Source organism: Myxocyprinus asiaticus, chromosome 31, assembly GCF_019703515.2.
Source record: "Myxocyprinus asiaticus isolate MX2 ecotype Aquarium Trade chromosome 31, UBuf_Myxa_2, whole genome shotgun sequence".
In the NCBI taxonomy this organism is placed as follows: Eukaryota; Metazoa; Chordata; class Actinopteri; order Cypriniformes; family Catostomidae; genus Myxocyprinus; species Myxocyprinus asiaticus.
Genome location: NC_059374.1, coordinates 44,080,225 through 44,107,724, shown reverse-complemented (window position 1 = coordinate 44,107,724; position 27,500 = coordinate 44,080,225). Strand labels below are relative to the sequence as shown.

Sequence of the window (27,500 nt, the reverse complement as noted above, 5' to 3'; positions counted from 1 at the left end):
TTAGGGGACAGAATCTATAGTTTGTACAGTATAAAAATCATTATGTCTATAGAGAGTCCTCATAATGATAGCTGCACCAACATGTGTGTGTGTGTGTGTGTGTGTGTGTGTGTGTGTGTGTGTGTGTGTGTGTCTGTGTGAACCTCAACACCCTCGTCATGTTCATTCTGTATGTTTGACTGACATGGACAGGTTTTTAACACACACTCAGTGTGACACACATGCTTTTGTTTCAGGCTGCAGACAAAGTAAACATTTTAGTCTCAGTGTGAAAATCAGACGAGCTTGAGTTTCTGTGTGTGTGTGTGTGTGTGTACTTATAAATGTGCAGTCTGAGAAACCGCCACAGTTGAACCAGTGATCTGCTTTCAATTCTTCCACATGACAACCCTCTCTCTCTCTCTCTCTCTCTCTCTCTCTCTCTCTCTGTTCTGTTCAAAATGCTTTTATTGGGCAGGACTGAACAATATTACCAAAGACAGTGGCAAGAAAAAAGTATGTGAACGTTTGGAATTACATGTAGTTACGTATAATTTTGTCCAAAAATCTGGTTGATCTTCATCTAAGTTACAATAATGAACAAACACAATCAGTTTGAACAAATAACACACAAATTGTTGTATTGTTCTTGTACATATTGAATACATCATTCAAACATTCACAGTGTAGGTTGTAAAAAGTATGTGAACCCCTAGGCTAACAAAAGCTAATTAGAGTCAGTTGTTGGCAAACCTGGCATCCAATTAATGAAACGAGATTGGAGGTGTAGGTTAGAGCTACTATGACTTATAAAAAGCACTCAAACATTTTGAGTTTGCTATTCATCTGCTGACGTGGACCATCGCAAAAAAAGAGATCTCAGAAGACCTACGATCAAGAATTGTTGCTTTGCATAAAGCTGGAAAGGGTTACAAAGTTACCTGGAAGAGTTTAGATATTCATCTGTCCACAGTTAGACAAACTGTCTATAAATGGAGATGATTTAGTACTATAGGTACTCTCACTAGAAGTGGCCGTCTAATCAAGATAACTCAAAGGACACACCGCAGAATGCTCAGTGAGGTAAAAAAGAACCCTAGAGTGACAGATAAAGACTTGAAGGAATCACTGGAACTGGTTAACATCTCTGTTCATGAGTCTACTATACAGAAAACATTAAACAGGTATGGTGTTCATGGCAGGACATCACGAAGGAAGCCGCTGCTTTCCAACAAAAACATTGCTGCACGCCTGAAGTTTGCCAAAGACCACCGTGACACTCCACAACACTACTGGGAAATGTTTTGTGGACTGATGAAACTAAGGTTGAATTGTTTGGGAAGAACACGCAGCACTATGTATGGCATAAAAAGGACACTGCATACCAACATGAAAACATCATCCCAACGGTGAAGTACAGCGGAGGGAGCATCATGATTTTGGGATGCTTTGCTGTTTCAGGGGCCACCCTGATATTATCTTGTAGGATATCTTGATGAACTTGGGAATACATTTTTCCCTCGATGATGGTAAGCGGCATCGTCAGGGGAAAAATGAATTCCTAAGTTTATCAAGATATCCTACAAGATAATGTCAGTGTGTGTGCACCACCTGAAGCTCAGTAGAAGTTGGGTGATGCAGCAGGACGATGACCCTAAACATCGAAGTAAATCCACTACAGAATGACTTCAAAAAAAGAAAATCCATCTTTTGGAGTGTCCCAGTCAGAGCCCATTGTATATACACAAACACTGAGGGTGAAGCTTCACTCTAACTAACACTAACTCTCTCTGTCTGTCTGCAGGTTTCAGAAACACGTCCACACATACAGGATTCTACCTGATGAGGAGAACTTCCTGGCAGTGCAGGTACTGTGTGTGTGTGTGTGTGTGTGTGTGTGTGTGTGTGTGTGTGTGTGTGTGTGTGTGTGTGTGTGTGTGTTTACCTAGTTTGTTGACATATTTTTATCCAGACATGAGCTAAATCTGACAAAACCTTCCTTTGGAGACATCCGAGGACACCCTCAAATGGAAAAATTATTTCTAAATAAACTAAGTATTGTGTCTACTTCTAATAATGTGTTTTTTTTAGGTTTATCTTTAGGGTTTCAGTCTATGGTAATTATAATAATTAGCTTTATATAAATAACCTATAAAGTCTATGGTACAAGACTAAGACAATAATACAAGTCTTAGTCTGTTCACATGTATATAGCCAAGTAAGTGTGTATGTAACCAGCTGTTGACTCGGCACAAAGAGTCTCCTATCTTGCTACACACACACACATATATACACACTCACACACACACACACACATATACACACAGACACACATATCTCTTTGTTACAGAAGCATTTTTTTTTTCATTAATCTTTTTTTATTGGCTTTTAAAGAAATTCTTGAATAGTTTAATAAAGTTTATTTGAAAATCCAAATCTAAAACTAAGGAGAAATATTTACGGCTGTGCTGTTCTGAGGGAATGAATGAAATACACATCGCATAATGCCTGTATAATCTCACCACTCACCAATTCCTGTTTCCATATTAAGAGTGACCTCTGATTGTATTCAAGATAAATTCGCTGAAGTGAATTCTTTATACCTCATGTAACTACATCTTGTTCTAAATGATTCTGAGGCATTTTAATTGGAAAACAAATGGCATATTTAAGCTGGTATTTCTAAATGTGCAAATGTCTGATTATAAGTTTGACTTCTAATTAGACATTTACACATGTTAGCTTATTTCAGTGTATTTTGTCAATTGAAGGTTTGTGCTCAAATTTCAACAGTTTTTTTTTTTATCTTCACACGAACAACAGACTGCTGTCATACATGTGTGTTTAACCCTTAAAGCTTGGATGGGCCCGTGAGAAAAAATTATAATCATCAAAATATTAATAACTACAGTCTTGACCAACACAAAATAGGTATTGTTTGAAAGTTTAGAAGTTCTACTTTCCAGTGCATGTAGACATTATGACCAAAACTGAACAAGTGCTTTAAAATATGCAGATAAATCAGAAGTGTTACGTTTTGATCATTTATTAAAAATTGCACTGTACATATTATTGTAATCAGTTAAAACATCAGACTCATTGAATAGCCATGTGTCATATGTTGTTGGAAAACTCTCAAAGAGTAAAATACAACCAGCCTATTTGTTTTACTTACAGACAAAAATATAGAGAGTAATAGCTAAGTATATGTCTTTGACAGTTATGTTGGTGTTGCTTATATGCTGCGTTTTCACTTATAACTTCAAAAAAATAAACAGAACATAAAATATCACATATCGTTACTTAGAGGAGGTGATTATCTTTCAAACGAGTCCACGCACAAGATAATCAGATGTATAGATCATTAGATAATCCACATGAAGCACAATGTTACATATGGCCACCAGGAGATGGCGCCAAGTGTCATATTATTGCAATCAGGAAAAAAATTAAACTCATCAAATACTCATGTGTCATATGTTGTTGGAAAGGTCTCAAAGAGTAAAATACAACCAGCCTATTTGTTTTACTCACAGACAAATATATAGTGAGTAATAGCTAAGTATATGTCTTTGACAATTACAAAGTTACATATGACCACCAGGAGATAGCGCCAAATACATGACACAGACTCAATGATGACTCAAATGACACAGAATGAAACTCATTCTGTGAAATCTCATTACTAAAATCATGTCTGCATGCTATGCAAACCTTTAGTCATTGTTGTGTTTACATGTGTAATTAGTTCTTATATACAATTATTATGTTTTATTTGTTTCTTTGTAAAGTATTCTTTACAATGATACCAAACACTTGACCTTCCTTATTTTTTGTTGAGTTATAAGCCTTCAATTTTGGGTATGCCGCTGAAACAGGAAATCTTTAAAAACACCCTCAGAGAGTCTTTTCTAAACAGATTGGATCTGAAAGTTTCTTTTCTGTAACTCAGTCTCTGTTTTAATATAAATTATGTGTGTTTGTTTCAGACGTCACAGGGCGTTCAGCCGAAACGCTTTAAGACTCTTCCTGAGTTGATTCATTTGTATCTTCAGCCGAGTCAAGGGCTGGTGACCACACTGCTGTTTCCAGTGGAGAGAGAAGAAACCACAGAGGAAAAAGATTACTCTGGTACACACACACACTAACACACACACACACACACACACACACACACACACACACACACACACACATACAGTAACATCACTTGCTCATTGACTCGGTATGTGTTCAGATGGTGAAGATGAAAAGCCGCCCCTCCCTCCACGCACTGCCTCCACCATCAGCCCTGCAGGCTCCACCCTCACCACTCCAGACACGCCCCCTGAGAAGTAAGCCCCTAAATGTACTATATTTACTTTCTGAATGCATCTTTCTGGTCTTACTGTGAACAATTCATTACGTGCACGTTATTCTTAAGAAACATTTTTTTGTAATTTTTCAGTAAAATATCTCATGATGAGTTCTTGATGTCTCTTGATGTCATCAAGCCCTCTTATTTTCAAACCACCTGTCATACAGAGAAACTTTACACCAGCCAATCAATTCTCAGTGATTAAAATCAAGTCCAGTCCTCCTTTTTTTCAGGTTGAATATCTTATTTCTGAAGCTTTGTGTGAAGAACAGACATAAACAGAATTTGCTGAAAATTTTCACATTAATTAGTTAACCCTCAGAGACCCAGCGTAGCAGAATTGCATCATTTGTTTAAAGCAATTAAAGCAATTTTTTTATTAAAAACTGTAAGAAAACTACACATAACAGTTGCTGACACTCACAACAACAGCTTTGGTGGCGTCTTGAATGTCACATAAAATTCACCCCTAAGAAAAGCACTTTGAATGCCATCGTTTGCTAAAGTCACATAAAATTCACTGTAATAAATGTTAAACTAAAACATTTGCTTCATGTGGTAACATCTAAATTAACTGGTTTAATTCAAGTCAAAACTATTGTTTAACCTCTTCAATTCTGGTGCATTTTTGGGATGCCATCAGCTATTTTTCACACTCAAATTTAAAAGCTCACCATTTACACATACTGTTGACTAATGGCCACAAATTGGTCACAAATGGAACATAAAATCTCACATATCATTACTTAGAGGAGGTGATTATCTTTCAAACGAGTCCACACATAAGGTAATCAGATGCATAGATCATTAGATAATCCACATGAAGCACAATGTTACATATGACCGCCAGGAGATGGCGCCAAATACATGACACAGACTCAATGATGACTCAAATGACACAGAATGAAACTCATCCTGTGAAATCTCATTACTAAAATCATGTCTGCATGCTATGCAAACCTTTAGTCATTGTTGTGTTTGCATGTGTAATTAGTTCCTATGTACAGTTATTTTGTTGTTTTTGTTTGGAGAGTCTTTTGGACACATGGAGACATTTTTGGACACTATGATAAATTATTATCATAGCATGCTAAACTTTTGAAAACCTTTCAAAATGGGGTATCAGGGCAACAAAATTAACTATGCAGTCGTATTCCTGAGAATGCGAGCTTTCATTTGAGATATGATTTGTCTATTTAAGTGCTATATGAAACACTTTTATATTCATATTAATATTTCTACCACATGACCTCTAGGTGGTGCTTATTTGTGATGCAAATGTTTTCAGGCCTTATTTTGTTACTTTATGTAACATAATTGCAGAAGTGTTGGTTATCTCTGAAAAGTTCAGATTCTAAGCTTTCAAACAATACCACCTTCGCCGACACAGCGCCCCCTAGAGTTGAAGAGGTTTTTAGCATCACTGAATCAGCTTGAATATATAAGGTTTCACTAATAAAACAGCATATAAAAAAGTCTAAAAATAAAAATCTATATTACTATAATCAGTGGATGCATCATCAATGCCTATGCTTGGGTCTCTGAGGGTTAATTTATTTTTATGAATCAATGTGTTATATTAATATTCATGGATGAGTCTTTGTAAGCGCTGCAATCGTCTCTCTGCAGTGTAACGGCGTCGAACGGTTTGAGCACCATCTCTCACGAGTATCTAAAAGGCAGTTACGCTCTCGACCTGGAGGCCGTGAAACAGGGTGCACACAACCTGCCACACCTCAACAAAACACTGGTGGCGTCCTGCAAACGACTGCATGGGTACACACAGCAAACAAACAAATACTCCTTTATGTACAGTTGTGCGCAAAAGTTTGCATACCCTGGCAGAAATTGTGAAATTTTGGCATTGATTTTGAAAATATGACTGATCAGGCAAAAGAACCTGTCTTTTATTTAAGGATAGTGATCATATGAAGCCATTTATTATCACAGTTTTTTGGCTCCTTTTTAAATCATAATGATAACAGAAATCACCCAAATGGCCCTGATCAAAAGTTTACATACCCTTGAATGTTTGGCCTTGTTACAGACACACAAGGTGACACACACAGGTTTAAATGGCAATTAAAGGTTCATTTCCCACACCTGTGGCTTTTTAAATTGCAATTAGTGTCTGTGTATAAAAAGTCGATTAGTTTGTTAGCTCTCACGTGGATGCACTGAGCAGGCTAGATACTGAGCCATGGGGAGCAGCAAAGAACTGTCAAAAGACCTGCGTAACAAGGTAATGGAACTTTATAAAGATGGAAAAGGATATAAAAAGATATCCAAAGCCTTGAAAATGCCAGTCAGTACTGTTCAATCACTTATTAAGAAGTGGAAAATTTGGGGATCTCTTGATACCAAGCCAAGGTCAGGTAGACCAAGAAAGATTTCAGCCACAACTGCCAGAAGAATTGTTCAGGATAGAAAGAAAAACCCACAGGTAACCTCAGGAGAAATACAGGCTGCTCTGGAAAAAGACGGTGTGGTTGTTTCAAGGAGCACAATACGACAATACTTGAACAAAAATGAGCTGCATGGTCGAGTTGCCAGAAAGAAGCCTTTACTGCGCCAATGCCACAAAAAAGCCCAGTTACAATATGCCCGACAACACCTTGACACGCCTCACAGCTTCTGGCACACTGTAATTTGGAGTGACGAGACCAAAATAGAGCTTTATGGTCACAACCATAAGTGCTATGTTTGGAGAGGGGTCAACAAGGCCTATAGTGAAAAGAATACCATCCCACTGTGAAGCACAGTGGTGGCTCACTGATGTTTTGGGGGTGTGTGAGCTCTAAAGGCACGGGGAATCTTGTGAAAATTGATGGCAAGATGAATGCAGCATGTTATCAGAAAATACTGGCAGACAATTTGCATTCTTCTGCATGAAAGTTGCACATGGGACGCTCTTGAACTTTCCAGCATGACAATGACCCTAAGCACAAGGCCAAGTTGACCCTCCAGTGGTTACAGCAGAAAAAGGTGAAGGTTCTGGAGTGGCCATCACAGTCTCCTGACCTTAATATCATCGAGCCACTCTGGAGAGATCTCAAATGTGCGGTTCATGCAAGACGACCAAAGACTTTGCATGACCTGGAGGCATTTTGCCAAGACGAATGGGCAGCTATACCACCTGCAAGAATTTGGGGCCTCATAGACAACTATTACAAAAGACTGCACGCTGTCATTGATGCTAAAGGGGGCAATACACAGTATTAAGAACTAAGGGTATGCAGACTTTTGAACAGGGGTCATTTCATGTTGCTCTTTGTTGCCATGTTTTGTTTTATGATTGTGCCATTCTGTTATAACCTACAGTTGAATATGAATCCCATAAGAAATAAAAGAAATGTGTTTTGCCTGCTCACTCATGTTTTCTTTAAAAATGGTACATATATTACCAATTCTCCAAGGGTATGCAAACTTTTGTGCACAGCTGTATGCATGTAAACACATACACACAACTGCATTATTCCTCTTTGTTTCTCTGTGTCTGTAGAGAAGTGGATAAGGTTTTGTGCAGTCTGGAGATCTTGTCAAAGGTCTTCGATCAGCAGAGCGCCTCCATGGTGTCCAGAATGATCCAACAGGTATGACGTCATTTCCTGTGTGCTGTTTATTTCGTGGTTTCTGGACTTTTGTGCCAATTCTGTCTGTCTTTCTTTCTGTCTTTCTGTAGTCGATGTCTCAGGGTGGAGATCAGGAGTTGGAGCATCTGGTCACTAAACTGGCCATCCTAAAAGATCTGCTGTCATCTATAGAGAAGAAGGTGAACACACTTCCAACCGGTCATGTTGACTGGCTCAGGGAGTGAATGTGGATTCATGTTCTGCTCTATTAATGAATAAACTGTGTTTCAGGCTCTGAAGGCGTTACAGGATATGAGCTCAACTGCTCTGCCCATCTCTCCTCTGCTGTCCATCAGACTCAACAAATCTATTCCCATACAAACCTTTGAGGTATATACACACACACAAACGTACATCACCTTTATGATAAAACTCAATCTACAAGGGTATTTGTGTGTTTATTCTCATGTCAGGTAAAGCTGGATGTGTATCTGGCCGATTTGACAAAGATCGGTAAGAGTCAGAAATATTCACTCAGTGTGGACGTGGAAGGCGGGAAACTGGTGGTGATGAAGAAAATGAAAGACGCACAAGAAGACTGGAACACATTCACGCACGACAAGAGTGAGTTACTGACACACTGAAACATACTAAACTACTTTGTTGGTGCAGATTAATTTATATCATTAAGCATGAAGGCATGAGAGGTCATGCTATATTGTGAATATAGTCACGGCTGAAGGGCATTGTTTGGCATGACGCAAAGTCAAAAAATAAATAATTAAATAAAGGAGGGTCAAGTGTGTGGTATCATTGTAAAGAAAACTTTTCAATTTTTTTAATGGTATAGATTATGATAAATTGTGAGACTCTCAGCCTAAGAAACTGCACCAAAAAAAAAAAAAAAAACATTTTGCCAAAAGAGTTATTTTTCTTATTTGACATTATATATCTCTAGGTGTAAATAAGGTGGCTCCGAAAAACTGCTTTTGTTTTGTTTCCAATCATGTCAACTGTATCTGAGAAAAAGTTTGTGTTGATACGACAAAGCAATCAAAAGTTATAACATTAAAAAAATTATTTATCATAGTGTCTAAAAACATCTCCAAACAAATAAAACATAATAATTGTACATAAGAACTAATTACACATGCAAACACAACAATGACTAAAGGTTTGTATAGCATGCAGACATGATTTTAGTAATGAGATTTCACAGAATGAGTTTCATTCTGTGTCATTTGAGTCATCATTGAGTCTGTGTCATGTATTTGGCGCCATCTGAATAAATAATTTATCATGAATAAAGCACGGCTGTTGGCCAATCAGCATCCAGGACCGGAACTATCCGTTTTATAATGAAAAACATAATTTGAGTGATTCTCATGAAACCTGTCAAGAAAATGTCCAGGTAATAGCTACGTCACTATGTAACACTTTGCATAATGCCCACCTAAGGGCTACTTTGGCCCGCCCTCAGACAAACATAGTTATAGCCAAGGCCAGGATGTGTTGGGTTAGTGTTGTTGCCATGTCGAGAAGACACTGTTTTCTTCACTGCAAAAGCAAAATCCCTTTGTTTGGACTTAAAGAATCAGTGGTTAAAATTCATTTTTACATTCACTGTTCCTCAGCAGTACAACCACAACAAAAACAAAATTGTCGATCTCAAGAGTCATTATCAGTGGTAAGGTGAGGAGGTTTAGCTGTAATGTTTCGGCCGCTATCCACGGTAGTCCACGGCTAACTTGCTCATTAACTCTCTAATACCCCCGGTAATGTCCAACCGGGAGTGAGCCTCTGTTCTACGTTCATAGCTCTGGCGACAAAAGTTCGGCTACACCCATTCCAGCAAAAGATGACTAACTGATGCACTACGTGTCTTTTACTTGAAGCTTTGTTAGGTTCACAATAATCAACAGTGTACTTGGTCCCGAGTTACACTACTGTTGTTACTGTGATGTAGAGAAATTACACAGTTATAATATCACATCTGAAAAGTAAGAGAGCTACAAAATAAAAACGTACCACTTTGAAATATCCTGCTCAAGTTGTGCTTGCAAAGGTGGTTCGGGTCGATCAACTTGTTCTTCCAAACTTTCATTATCGGACTTGGGCTCGAACTGGTATGGCAAAACCGATGCCTTTGTTACTGTAGTTACAATAGTGTTTACAGCTGCTCAAGAAGCCTGAAACTCAGTTATGGTAAGGGCCGTTACATTTCCAACACACTCTCTAAGCAGTTGACCAATCACAACAGACTGGGCTAGCTGACCAATCAGAGCAGACTGGGCTTTTCAGAAAGGGGGGCTTTAAAGAGACAGGAGCTAAAACAGAGCATTTCAGACAAAGGGTGAAAAGAGGTGCTGAAGCAATGTACAGTATGAGAAAAATGATGTTTTTTTTTTTTTTACATTAAAGTATGTAAACCTATTCTAGTAGACCCCCAAAATAAAATTATGAACCTGTAAATGAACATGATATGGACTCTTTAAATGTGCTGTAAGCGATTTTAACCGCTCTAGAATGTCTACAAAATGAGCCGTTGGATTAGCCACGCCCCCTCATTCCAAAACCCCGCACTCCAAAGATACCAAATGAGCTTTATTGAGACCGCTATCGAGCAGAAATGGTTGTCAAAACTGAGCAGCAAAATAGCGCCCTCAACTGACAACTGTTATGAACAACATGGCATAAAAATGGCATTAAGCCTCAATAATTCGCTGCAACTACAATACTATGAGAACGCGCAAAATGATTGACGGCAGAAAGTGTCATTGTTTGCGGACACATATTTGTTTGCTGTTTACAGAGTCTAGAGCTGTCACAGAGACCGGTGAGATATCTCACAACACTTATTTCATTAATATCTCTCAGGGAGGGGCCTGGGTAGCTCAGTGAGTATTGACGCTGACTACCACCCCTGGAGTCACGAGTTTGAATCCAGGGCATGCTGAGTGACTCCAGCCAGGTCTCCTAAGTAACCAAATTGGCCCAGTTGCTAGGCAGGGTAGAGTCACATGGGGTAACCTCCTCGTGGTCACTATAATGTGGTTCTCGCTCTCGGTGGGGCACGTGGTGAGTTGTGCGTGGATGCCGCGGAGAATAGCGTGAAGCCTCCACACACGCTAGGTCTCCGTGGTAACGCGCTCAACAAGCCACGTGGTAAGATGTGCGGATTGACGGTCTCAGACGCGGAGGCAACTGAGATTTGTCCTCCGCCACCCGGATTGAGGCGAGCCACCACGAGGACTTAGAGCGCATTGGGAATTGGGCATTCCAGATTGGGGAGAAAAGGGGAGAAAATGAAAAAAAAAATATCTCAGGGAATAGGAAATAATTTGGAATACCTTTCCATAAAACAATCACTTACAGCACCTTTAAGGAGATTTTACTACCCAATTCTCTTAACTGTTACGTTATTCTTTTTTTTGGGGGGGGATTTTTCCCCTTTTTCACCCAATTTGGAATGCCCAATTCCCAGTGCGCTTTGTTTTTTAAGTCCTCGTGGTCGCGTAGTGATTCGCGTCAATCCGGGTGGCGGAGGATGAATCCCAGTTGCCTCCGTGTCTGAGACTGTCAACCCGCGCATCTTATCACGTGGCCTGTTGAGCGCTTTGCCACGGAGACATAGCGCGTGTGGAGGCTTCACACCATCCACCGCGGCATCCGCGCTCAACTCACCATGCGCCTCACCGAGAACGAACCACATTATAGCGACCACGATGAGGTTACCCCATGTGACTCTACCCTCCCTAGCAACCGGGCCAATTTGGTTGCTTAGGAGACCTGGCTGGAGTCTCTCAGCACGCCCTGGGATTCGAACTAGCGAACTCCAGGGGTGGTAGCCAGCGTCTTTTACCACTGAGCTACCCAGGCCCCGTACATGTTATTCTTTTGCTGTAAAATGCTGTTGTACAATGATTTTAAATCATAAAAAATAAAAGGCAGGACCAAGGGAGTACTACTATGATGTTTAAGTCCTTCACATTGCGGTTAAGATAATTGAGGGGTAAAATGTGTGTAACTATCATGAAAATAATGTGAAAAAATATTAAAAAGTAAAAAACTCTAAATGGTCCTAAAAAATAAGCTTCATTTTCTGTATGCAAAATACAGCTTCGTATTTGTTTCTTAACAGGTTTTGAGAATCACCCATTTCTCTTTTAAAATAAGAGTTCATTGTGCTATAAAAACACACTGTAACTTTTAGAACTCAAAGCTTCCTCTCCAGTCCAAAAATAGCAATTACTGACACTGAACCGCAAAAATGTCTCATTCAGAAATCTGCATGATTATGACATCACAGCCTTGAACTCATTAACATATGACCACCCACATTTACACATCAACACCTACTCATTGTGACTGTGTGTGTGTAGTTCGGCAGCTCATTAAGTCTCAGCGTGTGCAGAATAAACTCGGAATCGTCTTTGAGAAGGAAAAAGACAAAAGTCAGAGGAAAGATTTCATCTTTGCCAGCGCTAAAGTGAGTCACAATGTTTCCTGTATGTGCACAAATAGACATCCACACATTCTCTGTGATGTTCTCTAAATCAACGCAACACATACGACAGTCTCATCTTTATATTCTTCATATTCTTGTTGAATTGATCCGTGTTTTTTGTCCGGTAGAAAAGGGAAGCATTCTGTCAACTGCTGCAACTCATGAAGAATAAACATTCCAACCAGGACGAGCCGGATATGATTTCAGTCTTTATTGGGACATGGAACATGGGTGAGAGACCCCCCCCCCCAACCACACACATACACACTTATCAGCATGCTAATTGTTTATTAATTATCATTGTATCATTGATGGTGCTTTCTCTCTGTTTGTCTGTCTGCAGGTGGTGTTCCCGCCCCTAAATCGATGGGATCGTGGATTTTATCTCGTGGTTTGGGGAAAACTCTGGATGAGATAGCGGTTACGATCCCTCATGACATTTACGTGTTCGGTACTCAGGAGAACTCAGTGTTTGATAAAGAGTGGGTGGAGACACTCCGCTGCGCCCTCAAAGAGTACACAGAGATCGACTATAAACCGGTGAGAGAGAATGATTGACACACTGAGACATCAGAACAGGGGTGTTCACACAAGAGCTGTTGAACTCCAATAAAGTCTGAAAACAGTCTAATTAGAGGTCGACCGATTTATCGGTTTTGCCGATTAATCGGCATCGATAAAAATCAACAATAATAATAAACGACGGTAGTTCATTAGTTTATGGACTAATGCACGAATATTATATATATATATATATATATATAAAGAAAGGATAAATATGAAGCATAGACATTTTAACTGATTGCGTCCCTTGAGAAAAAGAAAAAAGTCTGTTTGAACCTCCTGATATTCGAGCGTGACTGCTGTGTGCATTTTCCATTTCTCTTTTTGATTTGTAACTAGTAGCACTTAATAAACAAGCAAAAACATAAAAACATTTCTACAACAAATATTTTTCCTAAAAATCTGATGTCCTCAGATTATGCTAAATTGTTCGTGTGGACAGCACGAACAATTTGTGAAATGTTAAATAATGCTAAACTATAGAAAGTCATCAAATTGTTTATTATGTTTCCAGGAGTGTTGATTATTCATGTTTTTGAGACGTTACAGACATTACATCAGAAATTATCATAATTAATTCTGATTCAAAGTAATGTCCAGCATCATCCAATCACTGTCAATCATGTTCAAATAAAATGATACATTATAAATTCTGAATCTATGTACTGATTATCATTGTCTCATATCTGTCAAACATGTTGAGTGATCCAAACATCATCTGCAGCCTGAAACTGAACTTTTGATCAGATTTTAGGAGTGAATGCACTTAACTGCATAGAGAGCTATAGGATGCTCCCTTGCTCCCTATTTAGTGAATGACTTAACCTCCAGTGTGCTGTCTGTCTGCACTGATCTCAGAACAGTTTGAAATGCACCTTATTTTCATCCTAACTCCATATAAAGCCTCTGAAAGCAGCCCGTTTATTCTCAATGTGATAATGTACAGTGAATATAGGATATTTTAAGGAAAATGAGCCTATAGTCCACATACGTGGTCATTGTGTTTAGCAGCATGGCGTTTTGTGATAAATCGCTCAAATAAAAAAAAAATGTAATATCGGATGAAACTAGAGACTCTAATCTTTTGACTCAAACAGGTTTCAATGTAAAAACTGAATTAGATTTTTTACCAGATGTAGTTTTGTTGGCGTTTCTTCCAAAGACAAACTCCGCTGTGGTCAACACCATGTTGTTTGGTCACATGACTCAGAAAATCGAAAGTTTAACCCTTTAATGACAGCATTGAGTCTTCTGAATTGAGATCAGTCAGTTTAAATTTATTTAAATTATGCGTTGCGTATAGCGTCGTCAAAATACAACGTCCACGCGTGTGGACACAGGGCGCACAAGGTTAATAGTAGCAGATTAGCGGAATACCAGACATATCTGAGCGATCGTTGATGATCTACTGTTGATTAATTATTGCTCATCATACAGTGTATATTTGCCTATATGACAAGGTTTACTTTATAGTAGAGGTCGACAGGGGTGGACTGGGATGAGAAATCGGCCCGGGATTTTACATAGCAACTGGCCCAATGGTGGGGGGTTTCAATGTCCTTCGCATATCGCTGCCACCTTCGGCATATCGCGGCGCCGTTTGTGGCCCGTTCTGCATAATGCGCCGGATCATTTCAGCTTATTGTGGCCCATTCGGCCCGTTTCACGGTTCTCCCGATGGCCAGTCCACCCCTGATTGGCCCCAAAGTGTGTCGGCCCACCGGGAAAATGCCTGGTACGCCAGATTACCAAACCAGCCCTGGAGGTCATCCGATAGTAAACGTTGCCGATACCACTAAGGTTAGCCGATTAATCGGCCGATAGTTTTTAAAATGAATGTATAGAAAAATATTTTGATTTATAAAAAACATTTTCTCAGTCTTTACTATGACAGGCACAATCATTGAGGCTACCAGAGTCCAAAATAAATAAAATCCCAGATGCAGTTTTTCGTGCAACCAAACTCCCAATAATAACCAGAAAAATGTATAGCTAAAAATCTTGCAGTATGCACCAAATATTACTTTTTTGGTTATTATTGGGAGTTTGATTGTACAATAAACTGCATGTGGGATTTTATTCATTTTGGACTCTTTTTTTGCCTCTATGTCAGTGCCCATCACTGTAAGGAAAGACTAAGAACATTTTTAACACGTTCAATGCATTTATTTTAATTTGATTAATCTGTGCCGATAGCTCCAAAAAGCAACTATCGGCACTGAATAATCGGTAAAACCGATATATCGGTCTACCTCTACTTTATAGTGTTTTAATTGTAATAAATTGTAGGTGATTGTAAGCTTGCATTTTCTCTCCCTTGTGTGTTTGTGTGAGGTTAGGGTGTAAACTTTTCAAAATAAGAGTCCCTTTGGGCTTGTTTATAGCTAAAAGTCCCACAGTATGCACCAGATCTGATTTTGTATGGTTGTTATTGGGAGTTCAGTTGTACAATAAACTGCGTGTGGGATTTTATTCATTTTGGACTCTTTTTTTGCCTCTGTTTACCTACGTCACTGTTAAGAAAAACTAAGAACATTTTTAACACATTCAATAAATTGATTTTAATTGATTGAACTGATTAATCGGTTATCTGCTTTCTTCCAGTACCTTCATTATCGGTTTCGATGAAGAGAGAAGTGACTCAAATCTGTCAGAATAGAGAGAAAGATTTATATACGAATAATGCATTAATTCTCAAGATATTATTCAGCACATAATTGAGCTGGAATATGTAATTAGATGGCAGAGGATGTTTTTAAAATAAGCCAAAAGAGCATCTGATCATGGGTTTGTGGTGATGTGGGGTTGACAGATCAGAGCTGATGTGTGAAGCCAGTCGTGTTTATGTGTGTTTAATAACTTTACAACTGTTATGTCTGTGTCTTTTTTTAGACTTTAATTTGATTGTATTTTTATGGTTGTCTGTGTTTCTCATTCAGCGGTTAAGCTTTCCACACAAACTGAATAACAGAAAGTGAGGAGGAGGAATAAGATGAAAATATACTGTATATGCTTTTAAACTTATTTTATATTCTTTTTCTCTCACTCTCTGGGTTGTAGATCGCCATACAGACGCTGTGGAACATTAAGATTGTGGTGTTGGTGAAGGCAGAACACGAGAACCGCATTAGTCACGTAGGAATGTCCAGCGTCAAAACAGGAATCGCCAATACACTTGGTCAGAACACGCACACGAATGATTATTAAAAGAATAGTTCAACTAAAAATGACAATTCTGTCATCATAAACTCCAAACCTTACTTTTTTGGAAAATCAGGGACTGTCAAGATCCAAAATGGACAAAAAAACACAATTAATGCACCATAAAAGTATAATTTAAATAGTCAATATGACTCATGCACTATATTAAAAAAATGTTTTACCTGTTCAACTCTGCAAAAGGGGGCGCTACGTTGTGGAAAAGGTTTAGGCTTAAAATGCTTAAGTCCCCGTATACATAAGTCATGCATATGTGGTATCGTTTGAAAGCTTAAAATGTGAACTCTTCAAAGATAACCATCACTTCTGCATTTATTTTACTTAAAATAATAAAATTAGGCCTTAAAACATCCGCGTCGCAAATAAGCGCCACCTAGTGGTTATGTGGTAGAAATTTTAATATGAATATAAAAGTCTTTAAAATAGCACTTAAATAGACAAGTCATATATCAAATGAAAGCTCTCATTCTCAGGAATGTGACTGTATAGTTTATTTTGTTGCACTAATACCACAATTTAAAATATTTTCAAAAGAATCACAAAGTGAAATATGGTCTCTTTTATGCTCTGATAACTGCTGCTGAAGGCTCCAAATAGCTAAAAACTTTACATCTGCTTTTACCTTAGGAAGTTCTCTAAAACATTTAGCCATTGTTTACTTGTATGTGAGCTTGCTTCTGTGAATAGTCCAATGTTATATCTTAGATGTCCAGAAACAAATATGCGTTCCCGCAGGAAAAGCATGCTAATCAAATCATCAGAAATATTTGTTATTAATGCTAAAATGTTATATATCATCGCAAAGGGGAGGATCTCAGATTTCTAATGGCACCTAGAATGCGGTTCTAGTCCACTCAGAGGCCGAGATATTCAATGAAACATCAAGGGTGTTGCTTGAACTGAAAAGTAGACTGAATGTCTATGGACGAGCACATCTGTGAGGAATAAATTGTGTTAGAGGGCCACCTACATTTCAGATCGGCATATTGTGATGGAATGTGATAGAGGAAAAAAATATTCTTGTACTTCCTGCCATTTAGTGGAATAAAATAAGACTATTTGGAGGGAGATGGGGTGAACAGAGGGTGGGGGGGGTCAAATTGCTGCTGGCAGCCCAAACATTTTTCCAGAGTTGAAGAGGTTAAACCATTTAATAGCTTTGCATGACCGATAAACCCAAATTGAATTCTTTATTTTACTGAAAATCTTCCATGTGAGAATCAATGATGTTTGGCATTATTGATGTAGACGCATCTTCACACAGCATATTTTAATTTATATAAGAATGGGATTCAACCGCTGTTAATAAGAGAAAGATCAAACTCCATTATTTCCAGCGATATCGTATATGTTAATTACGCCTGTTATAACATGCAGAACACCTATTATATAACTACTTTTCAAACCAGCTAAAACGTCTATTTCTCAAACTCTCTTGATGTTTAGAAGAGATTATAGTTAGCTAATTTATGTTTATTTATTGTTTATCATCTGTTTCCTAGGAAACAAAGGGGCAGTGGGCGTGTCTTTCATGTTTAACGGAACATCGTTTGGCTTCGTTAACTGTCACCTGACGTCCGGCAATGAAAAAATCCACAGGTGCGATTCAGACCTGCGACTTTACTAATAAATACCATAAATTCATCATTTGATTTGCAAGAGTGTCACATGTTTTAATTGCTAATCTTTGACTTTTGACCGCTGGCAGACGGAACCAAAATTATCTAGACATCCTGCGTCAGCTGTCATTGGGGGATAAGCAGCTAAACTCATTTGATATTTCACTGCGATTCACACACCTGTTCTGGTTCGGCGATCTGAACTACCGTCTGGACATGGACATTCAGGTAAAACTGATAACAGTTGAGATGCAATTGAGTTAAACATGCAACATGACGAGGTCGTGAGACAACAATGTAGCATACATCTATTTGAAATCAAGCCTTTTTTACAAATAGTAGACAATATACATTATCTACTGTGCAGTATGCAATTACTCCATTCCAAACACAGCCTGAGAGTTCACTGAAGAAAGCAGCACATGACTGTGTTGTGATTGTGTATTGTTTTAATAACTCGTGAGTGCCTATGTCTCTCACAAACACAGGAAATTCTAAACTACATCAACAGGAAGGAGTTTGAGCCTTTGTTGAAGGTGGACCAACTAAATCTGGAGAGAGAGAAGAACAAGGTCTTCCTGCGATTCGGTACATCTCATCACTGTCTCAATCTTCAGTCTCTCACTAGTTGATTTAATTTGTCTACTAACAACGTCCAACAGTGTGTGTTCATGCATCACAGGAGAAAATCATGAAAATTCATTTCCAGCACATCTCAAATTCTGGAAATGACGCTGATGGAAATCACATTTTTAACAACTCCTTTTGACTTGATAAAGCTAATTTCATAGCTAACATTTTATGTGTCATAACCCTTTAAGCTCGGATTAAAATAATCGTCAATTTATTAATAGCTATAGTCTTGACCAACACATAATATAGGTATTGTTTTAAAGCTTAGAAGCTCTATTTTCTAATGCAGACAAATCAGAAGTGTTCCGTTTTGATCATTTATTAATAAAAAAAATCGCACTGTACGTATTATTGTTATCGGTAAAAACAACAAACTGATCAACTAGTTATGTGTCATATGTTGTTAGAAAGCTCTCAAAGAGTAGAATACAACCAGCCTATTTGTTTTACTCACAGACAAAAATATAGCAAGTAATAGCTAAGAATATGTCTTTGACAATTACAGTATGTTGGAGTTGCTTATATGCCGTGTCCTCACTTATAGCTTCATGAAAAATAAACGGAATATACAATATCACATATCATTATTTAGAGGAGGTGATTATCTTTCAAACGAGTCCACACACAAGATAATCAGATGTATAGGTCATTAGATAATCCACATGAAGCACAATGTTACATATGACCACCAGGAGATGGCGCCAAATACATGACACAGACTCAATGATGACTCAAATGGCACAGAATGAAACTCATTCTGTGAAATCTCATTACTAAAATCATGTCTGCATGCTATGCAAACCTTTAGTCATTGTTGTGTTTGCATGTGTAATTAGTTCTTATGTACAATTATTATGTTTTATTTGTTTGGAGACGTTTTTTGACACTATGATAAATTATTTTTGTAATGTTGTAACTTTTGATTGCTTTGTCATATCAACACAAACTTTTACTCAGTTACAGTTGACATGATTGGGAACAAAACAAAAGCAGTTTTTCGGAGTCACCTTATTTACAACCAGAGATATATAATGTCAAAGAATTTTTTTTTTTTAAAGTACATTTGTGCTCAATTTTTTTTTTGTTTTTAGCAGTTTCTTAGGCTGAGAGTCTCAGAATGTATCAAAATATATATCATTAAAAAATCTGAAAAGTTTTGTTTACAATGATACCAAACACTTGACCTTCCTTTTTTGTTGAGTTATAAGCCTTAAATTTTGGGTATGCCACTGAAATAGGAAGTCTTTAAAATCACCTTCAGAGCTTAAAGGGTTAAATGCACACAATTAAGTAATATTTTTACACTTTTTGCACATTTTTGCAAAATTACAGCTTGATTGGAAATGACGGCCAATAAAAAGTGATATTTCCAATGGTTTTTCTTTGTTTTATCTCCTATTTCATGCTCCTCACTGACACTTTTGTCCACTTGGTTAACAAGTACACTAACCTTTGAATGAACTTTATTAGTTATTAATTGTTTGGTGTGCTGGAAATGACGTCACAACTGTGGGACAGTCGTAATTTTATATAGAAATCATTTTACACAATAAATATTGAGATGTTTTTTGTTTATTTCACTCTTTGTTTAGATGATCATAGTTTAATAATTAGTATTTTTATAATGTATCTTCATAGTCTAATATTGAAAGTCTGGGTTTGAAGACTAAAACAGTCAAATCTAGACATAAAAGGCATTTGAAAAGTACCAAAAATAAATGATGAAGACCTGGTGAAAAGCTTACAAGTCAGCTTTAATGAGACCTTAATATAACAAAACAAAAAAACAGCTGATATCTTCTTGTTTTAATAAAAATCAGCCGCTGGGACATGAAAGTGTCTGAACTTGAAGAAACACCTGTATATACTGTATATATACTGATCTATTTGCATGTTTTAGTTTTACAGTTCTCTTAACATGTTAAAGTGAGTTTGTTCTAGATTATTTTAATATGCGTTAAAGAGTCTTTGAGATTTGTGTCTCTTGGCTCAACAACACTTCTTGTCCCTTTCGCATCACTTCCTGTCTGTGTTTGTGTGTCCAGCGGAGGAGGAGATCACTTACCCCCCCACATACCGCTATGAGCGCGGGTCACGTGACACATACGTGTGGCAGAAACAGAAAGCTACCGGGGTACGTCACCACATTCACTGCACTTGACCCCTAAATCTGCCGCAAGATGTCACATTTAGATATTGTTTTTATGAATGGCATGTTTACAGTCTTACATAGCCCTCAGAAGACCTCCTGTCCTTTGACCTTTGCCAGAGGAAGTGAAACATCCTGATGGCATTCCTTATATTCCTTCTGCTTCTCTCTCGTCTCGTAGATGCGGACGAACGTTCCTTCATGGTGCGACAGAATTCTCTGGAAATCTTATCCAGAGACCCACATAGTCTGCAACTCTTATGGTATGGACTGCACATCAACATAGGGCCTTTTTTAAACTATATAATTCAAATAGAGTTGCACTAAAATTGGTATGCTGGTAATATAATTAGTAATATAACTTTTTATTATGAAATAAGAAAAATATCAAATAGAAACATATTTTTGGACCCCGCTGTACATAACAAATGTCAGCCTTACAAAGAGTAATCTTGCAGTATTATTCAATTAAATTATTGTTTTAAATGTCATTAATAGTGGTTAGTACATTCCACCCACACAGATGGCAGTAAAAATGCTGTTTATTTAATAACTTAATTGTGTTTCTCTCAGGCTGTACTGATGATATCGTCACCAGCGATCACTCGCCCGTGTTCGGCACGTTTGAGGTCGGCGTCACCTCACAGTTTGTCTCCAAGAAGGGTATGATGCATGAATTTCTCACACTTTTTAGGAGTTTTACATGTGTCCTGTGAAATATAAACTATATTCTGTTCTCTTCGTCCTCTGCAGGCCTGCCGAAGTCTTCAGAACAGGCGTATATCGAGTTTGAAAACATTGAAGCCATTGTTAAAACAGCCAGCAGAACCAAGTTCTTTATTGAGTTTTATTCCACGTGTCTGGAGGGTGAGAAAAGTATAAAACAAACAAGGAAATGAATTCTTCTTTAACCCTTTAAGCTCGGATGGGCCTGCGAGAAAAAAAAAAATACTCGTCAAAATATTAATAACTACAGTCTTGACCAACACAAAATCAGTATTGTTTGAAAGTTTAGAAGCTCTACTTTATAATGCATGTAGATATTATGACCAAAACTGAACAAGTGCTTTGAAATTTGCAGATAAATCAAAAGTGTTATGGTTTGATAATTTATATAAAAAAACATTGAACTGTACATATTATTGCAATCAGTAAAAACATCAAACTGATCAAATAGTCATGTGTCATATGTTGTTAGAAAGCTCTCAAAGAGTAGAATACAACCAGCCAATTTGTTTTACTCACAGACAAAAATATAGCGAGTAATAGCTAAGAATATGTTTTTGACAATTATGTTGGTGTTGCTTATATGCCACGTTTTCACTTCTAACTTCACAAAAAATATCCTAAACATAAAATGTCACATATCATTACTTAGAGGAGGTGATTATCTTTCAAACGAGTCCACACACAAGATAATCAGATGTATAGATCATTAGATAATCCACATGAAGCACAATGTTACATATAACCACCAGGAGATGGCGCCAAATACATGACACAGACTCAATGATGACTCAAATGACACAGAATGAAACTCATTCTGTGAAATCTCATTACTAAAATCATGTCTGCATGCTATGCAAACCTTTAGTCATTGTTGTGTTTGCATGTGTAATTAGTTCTTATGTACAATTATTATGTTTTATTTGTTTGGAGAGGCTTTTGGACACTATGATAAATTATATTTGTAATGTTATAACTTTTGATTGCTTTGTTGTATCAACACAAAATATTCTCAGTTACAGTTGACAAGATTGGGAACAAAACAAAAGCAGTTTTTTTCGGAGCCACCTTATTTACACCCAGAGGTATATAATGTCAAATAAGAAAAATATGAGAAAAGTAAATTTTTGGATCAATTGTTTTGTGATTTTTTTTTCAGCGGTTTCTTAGACTGAGAGTCTCAGAATGTATTATAATCTATATCATTAAAACATCTGAAAGTTTCCTTTACAATGATACCAAACACTTGACCCTCCTTGTTTTCTTCATCGAGTTAAAAGCCTTTAATTTTGGGTATTCCACTCAAACAGGAAATCTTTAAAAACACCTTAAGAGCTTAAAGGGTTAAATGTGTTCATTAGAATCTGTGTTATTAAAAAAAACATGTGCAGGTCAGTAGTCAACATTATCATGATCTTTATTGAACTATTAAAGATGTGCTTCTATTCAAGACAATATATAACAGCATTCACAACACGTGCATGTTCTGAGCAAACCAGAATATTTGTTGCATATATGTTAGGGAAAATGTAGTCTGGGAAACTAGCTGTAATATTTCTGTTGTGTTGAGTAAAGTAAAATATCAGCTACACTCCTGATGATCTGTGTGTCTGTATTCAGAGTTTAAGAAGAGTTATGAAAATGACACCCAGAGCAGCGACAACATTAATTTCCTGCGTGTTGGCTGGTCATCTAAACAGCTGACGACACTGAAGCCCATCCTGTCTGACATCGAGTATCTGCAAGATCAACATCTTCTGCTCACTGTTAAATCTCTGGACGGATACGAGTCGTACGGTACGAACTTGTGTCTTAGGCCTGAAACTCCTTTAAATGTGTGTTATTCAGCAAGATGTGTTATTATTCAGATAGCTGCTATAAACATGTCAAGACTTTAACTTACTTGCTGGTTGACTGAAATGGGTTTTTCGATGCCGATACTGATATCTAGCAAGCAGGATGGCCGATATAAATGCCAAATGCTTATTGCAATTTAACAACAGCAAATCAGATGTACAAAAAATTTCTAAAATGAAACAAACACTTGTTTTATGCAATATTTACTCATTCAATGAATCTCGTGCGACCCCGAGTCCACATGCGTGGACGTTGTATTTTGGCTTCGCTATACACAACACATAATTAAATTTCATTTAAACTGACTGATCTCAGTTCAGGAGACTCTGTGCTGTCAGGAAAGGGTTAAACTATCGATGTACGGAGTCATGTGACAAAACAACATGGCGCTGATCACAGCGGAGTTTGTCTTTGGGAGAAACGCCAACAAAACTACATCTGGTAAGAGACCTGATTAAGTTTTTACATTGAAACCTGTTTGAGTCAAAAGATTAGAGTCTCTAGTTTCATCCCATTTTTAAAATGTAATCGTTTTATCGTGAAACGGCACGCTGTTAAACACAATGATCATGTATGTGGACTAAATGCTCGGTTTCAGTGAAAATATCCTATATTTACTGTGCATTATCACAATGAGAATTAATGGGTTCATCCAACATTTGGAAAAGTTAGAGTCTTTATATGGAGTTAGGATGAAAATAAGGTGCATTTCACAACTTATTATCACTGTCCATATATGTGGACATCAATTTTTAGGTAAATTATTTGGTCTAAAATAGCTTTTTTTCATGTTTCTTAGGGGCTACTAGTTACAAATCAAAAAGGGGAATGGAAAATGCACAGTAGTCATGCTCAGGTCTCAGGAGGTTAAAGTTGAAAAAAAAAAAAAAACCTTGAAAACAGAATTTTTTTTCTATATTTTGACAAATCTATTGGTAGATTACTGTCACAAGTGAAAGTTAACACTTCTATCAATCGGCCAAGCGAAGACAGTTATCAGCCGATGCCGATAATCGCAAAATGGCCAAATATCGGCCGATATATCGGTCTATCACTACAAGATTCTATTCAAAACTGTTGCTCCGTCATGACAGTAGTTAACCTGAAAGAGAAATCTTACCATAGTTCACACTATTGACCGCTATAGCGCCCCTTGAGGCAACTCTGAGAATGCAACACGTATTTTCGTTGTGTTTTGAATTGTGCTTAGACACATTTTGGAACGCAATGACATGTTAATTCACTAGCATAAGAAAAAACATGACTAGCTGAAGTGTTTCAAGTTTTTCAAGGTCATATTCTACACAAGGTTAACAGATTATGTTATTTGAGGTTTCTTGCAACAAAAACAGTCTTAAAGGAATATTCCGGGTTTAATACAAGTTAAGCTCAATCAGCAGCATTTGTGTCATAATGTTGATTACCACAAAAATTCAGTTCGACTCGTCCCTCCTTTTCTTTAAAAAAGCAAAAATCTGTGTTACAGTGAGACTTTTTGTTTTGTTTTGTTTTGTTTTTTAGACCAAATTATTTCCCTAAATAGGTATGTCCTCATGTGGACAGCGGGACTAAGTTGTGAAATTTTAAATAATATCAATCTATAGAAAGTCAGATTTCCAGGAGTGTTGATTATTCATGTTTTTGAGATGTTACAGACAAATTCTCACAATCAATGATAATTATTATAATTAATTCTGATTCAAAATAATGTCCAGCATCATCCAATCACTGTCAACCATGTTAAAATAAAATGATACATTATAAATTCTGAATCTATGTACTGATTATCATTGTCTCATATCTGTCAAACATGTTGGAGTGATCCAAACATCATCTGCAGCCTGAAACTGAACTTTTGATCAGATTTTAGGAGTGAATGCACTTAACTGCATAGAGAGCTATAGGATGCTCCCTTGCTCCCTATTTAGTGAATGACTTAACCTCCAGTGTGCTGTCTGTCTGCACTGGTCTGAGAACAGTTTGAAATGCACCTTATTTTCATCCTAACTCATATAAAGCCTCTGAAAGACACATTTATCAGCTTTTACATGAATACATTTATTCTCAATGTGATAATGTACAGTAAATATAGGAATATATTTATTAATTTTAATGAATAGAATTGTATTGTAGTGATAACAAAATAAAATATGACAAAATGTATATTAAAATGAAGTGAAATGACCCACAGATGTGTTAGAGTTGAAAGTTATTTAAAATAACATGTTTTTCTACTTTTGAGGAAATGCAGTTCCAGTGTCCACATATGTGCACATCATGTTTATCAGCGTGTTGACGCTCGAAGAATGAACTGATTTTTTAAAGTGGCATATTAAATGAAACTAGAGACTCTACTCTTTACACCCAAACAGGTTTCAATGAAAAAACTTAAAGAGATTTCTTATCAGAGGCACTTTTGTTGGCACTGCGCATGTAGAAGCGCTTCACGGAAATCGACGTCATGCTGTTGTGTCACGTGACTCGTGCGGCTGAAGTTTAACCCTTAAATGACAAATTCAGTCCATTTTTATTCATTTAAATTATGCATACGAATAGCTAAGCCAAAATACAACATCCACACGTGGACATGGGGTTGCAAGAGACAATAAAGCACAAATGTGTGTTCCAGTGAGACACTTACAATAGAAGTCAATGGGGTCAATTTTTGGAGGGTTTAAAGTCAGAAATGTGAAGCTTATAATTTTATAAAAGCACTTACATTAATTCTGATGTTTAAACTTGTGTATTATTTGAGCTGTAAAGTTGTTTAAATCATCATTGCGTCATCATGGCAACAAAGTTGTAAAATTGTCCACAGATGCAGTTAGTAAATTATTTTATCACAGTAAAATCATGTTAACACACATATTGTTTATGTCTTGTGTCTATACTTTTGAAACAGTGAGTATTTTAATGTTTACAGATTGACCCCATTGACTTCCATTGTAAGTGTCTCACCGGAACACACATTTGTGCTTTTATTAAAGAAAAGGAGGGATGAGTTTAAATGAATTTTTGTGGTAATCCACATTATGACACAAATGCTGTCGATTGAACTCAACTTGTATTGAACCCGGAATATTCCTTTAACTTCTGAGCAAGTTGTTTTTGCAGTTTAGTTGCATTAAATGTTCTTTTAACATTTTTATCATACAGAATGAGCCCTTTAAAGTCAACTCTTTGGTGCATATCTGCGTTTATATGGTTTTGTATTGTAGAATGGACGTTTGACTGTTTCTTATGTGTGTTGTTTGCATGTGTTTGTTTTCATACATTTATAAAGTAACTGCATAACTCTGAGTTCTGTGTGTTTGTGTGTAGGTGAGTGTGTGTTGGCACTAAAGTCGATGATTGGCAGCACAACGCAGCAGTTTCACACGTATCTGTCTCACCGCGGTGAAGAGACCGGAAACATCCGCGGGTCCATGAGGGTCAGAGTGCCATCAGAACGCATGGGCACCAGAGAACGACTCTACGGTACTGAGAGAGAGTGTTGTTAATAGTTTAGTCACCTGTTGTATAGCTTCATTGTTGGTTGTGTATTTGTGGTTCATTTGTCTCTCCGGCTTGTTCAGAGTGGATCAGTGTTGATAATGATGAGACTGGCGGACCAAAAGGCAGAACGCTGCCACCTAGGGCCGGGCACGATTACGTCAAGTAGGTCAAGATCTTGTTAAAGTCTAAATATAAAAAAAATCACCTGATTTATTTTTAGTAGTGCACATTTTTACATGGTATGTGTTTATAGCTTAAACATGTTTACAAATCAAATGGACCTTTTGTGAAGGTCAAAGGTGTGTCTAACAGTTTTGTTCCTCTAGACCAACAACAAGCAGGAAGTTGGGGTCAGCTGACCTCGGGAAAGTGTCGGAGGAGGGTGACAAGAGTATCATCGGGCGCCATACACACACACACTCTACTAAAGATGACAACACACAGAATAGGTGGAGACACACACATAAATCTTGAAGTCAATATGAAATCTATGCTGTACTCCTTTGTATCTACTTTGGAATAACATTAACACTTTATAATCTTTCATCAAAATGTAACAACTCTGAAACCACAAGCGCTCTTATTTTTTATGTCATATATATGTTTTTGGTTTGTCAGAGGGAAACAGGATCCATTTGAAGGTGATGCCACAACATGCAAAAACAGCTTCAATAACCCCGCCTACTACATTCTAGAAGGAGTTCCCAACCAATCAGCAGCTCTGGTCTCTGACATGCTTCCTTCTGTAGCCAGTAAAATGGCTCCCCCTGTGGGTGGTGTGGGGAAAAACAAACCACCCAGCGGTAGCTCAGCGCAGGGCCGC

At 37.5% G+C, this 27,500-nt stretch overlaps 3 protein-coding genes across 5 annotated transcripts in view; 1 reads left to right on the top strand and 2 right to left on the bottom strand.

Moving 5' to 3' along the window:
* Positions 1-27,500, bottom strand: part of anapc15 (anaphase promoting complex subunit 15) — a 337,271-nt gene that overhangs the window by 38,371 nt on the left and 271,400 nt on the right. The gene's annotated exons all lie outside the window — the stretch shown is intronic.
* The window catches only part of phox2a (paired like homeobox 2A), a 180,303-nt gene that overhangs the window by 139,655 nt on the left and 13,148 nt on the right, over positions 1-27,500 (bottom strand). The gene's annotated exons all lie outside the window — the stretch shown is intronic.
* The window catches only part of LOC127421813 (phosphatidylinositol 3,4,5-trisphosphate 5-phosphatase 2A-like), a 52,335-nt gene that overhangs the window by 20,076 nt on the left and 4,759 nt on the right, over positions 1-27,500 (top strand). The window contains exons 2-25 of one of the 2 annotated variants that reach the window (XM_051664947.1): positions 1,784-1,847; positions 3,969-4,110; positions 4,217-4,313; positions 5,966-6,112; positions 7,839-7,929; positions 8,019-8,108; positions 8,200-8,298; positions 8,382-8,532; positions 12,291-12,397; positions 12,544-12,646; positions 12,759-12,955; positions 16,040-16,157; positions 17,701-17,797; positions 17,907-18,045; positions 18,306-18,405; positions 20,496-20,584; positions 20,781-20,862; positions 21,173-21,262; positions 21,353-21,466; positions 22,946-23,122; positions 26,504-26,659; positions 26,758-26,839; positions 27,004-27,126; positions 27,296-27,500. The exon at positions 27,296-27,500 is cut by the window's right edge and continues 540 nt beyond it. In XM_051664947.1, the coding sequence (XP_051520907.1) occupies positions 1,784-1,847; positions 3,969-4,110; positions 4,217-4,313; positions 5,966-6,112; positions 7,839-7,929; positions 8,019-8,108; positions 8,200-8,298; positions 8,382-8,532; positions 12,291-12,397; positions 12,544-12,646; positions 12,759-12,955; positions 16,040-16,157; positions 17,701-17,797; positions 17,907-18,045; positions 18,306-18,405; positions 20,496-20,584; positions 20,781-20,862; positions 21,173-21,262; positions 21,353-21,466; positions 22,946-23,122; positions 26,504-26,659; positions 26,758-26,839; positions 27,004-27,126; positions 27,296-27,500 (2,860 nt within the window). The remainder of the gene's footprint in view (positions 1-1,783; positions 1,848-3,968; positions 4,111-4,216; positions 4,314-5,965; positions 6,113-7,838; positions 7,930-8,018; positions 8,109-8,199; positions 8,299-8,381; positions 8,533-12,290; positions 12,398-12,543; positions 12,647-12,758; positions 12,956-16,039; positions 16,158-17,700; positions 17,798-17,906; positions 18,046-18,305; positions 18,406-20,495; positions 20,585-20,780; positions 20,863-21,172; positions 21,263-21,352; positions 21,467-22,945; positions 23,123-26,503; positions 26,660-26,757; positions 26,840-27,003; positions 27,127-27,295) is intronic. The other variant, XM_051664948.1, reaches the window with a different exon arrangement.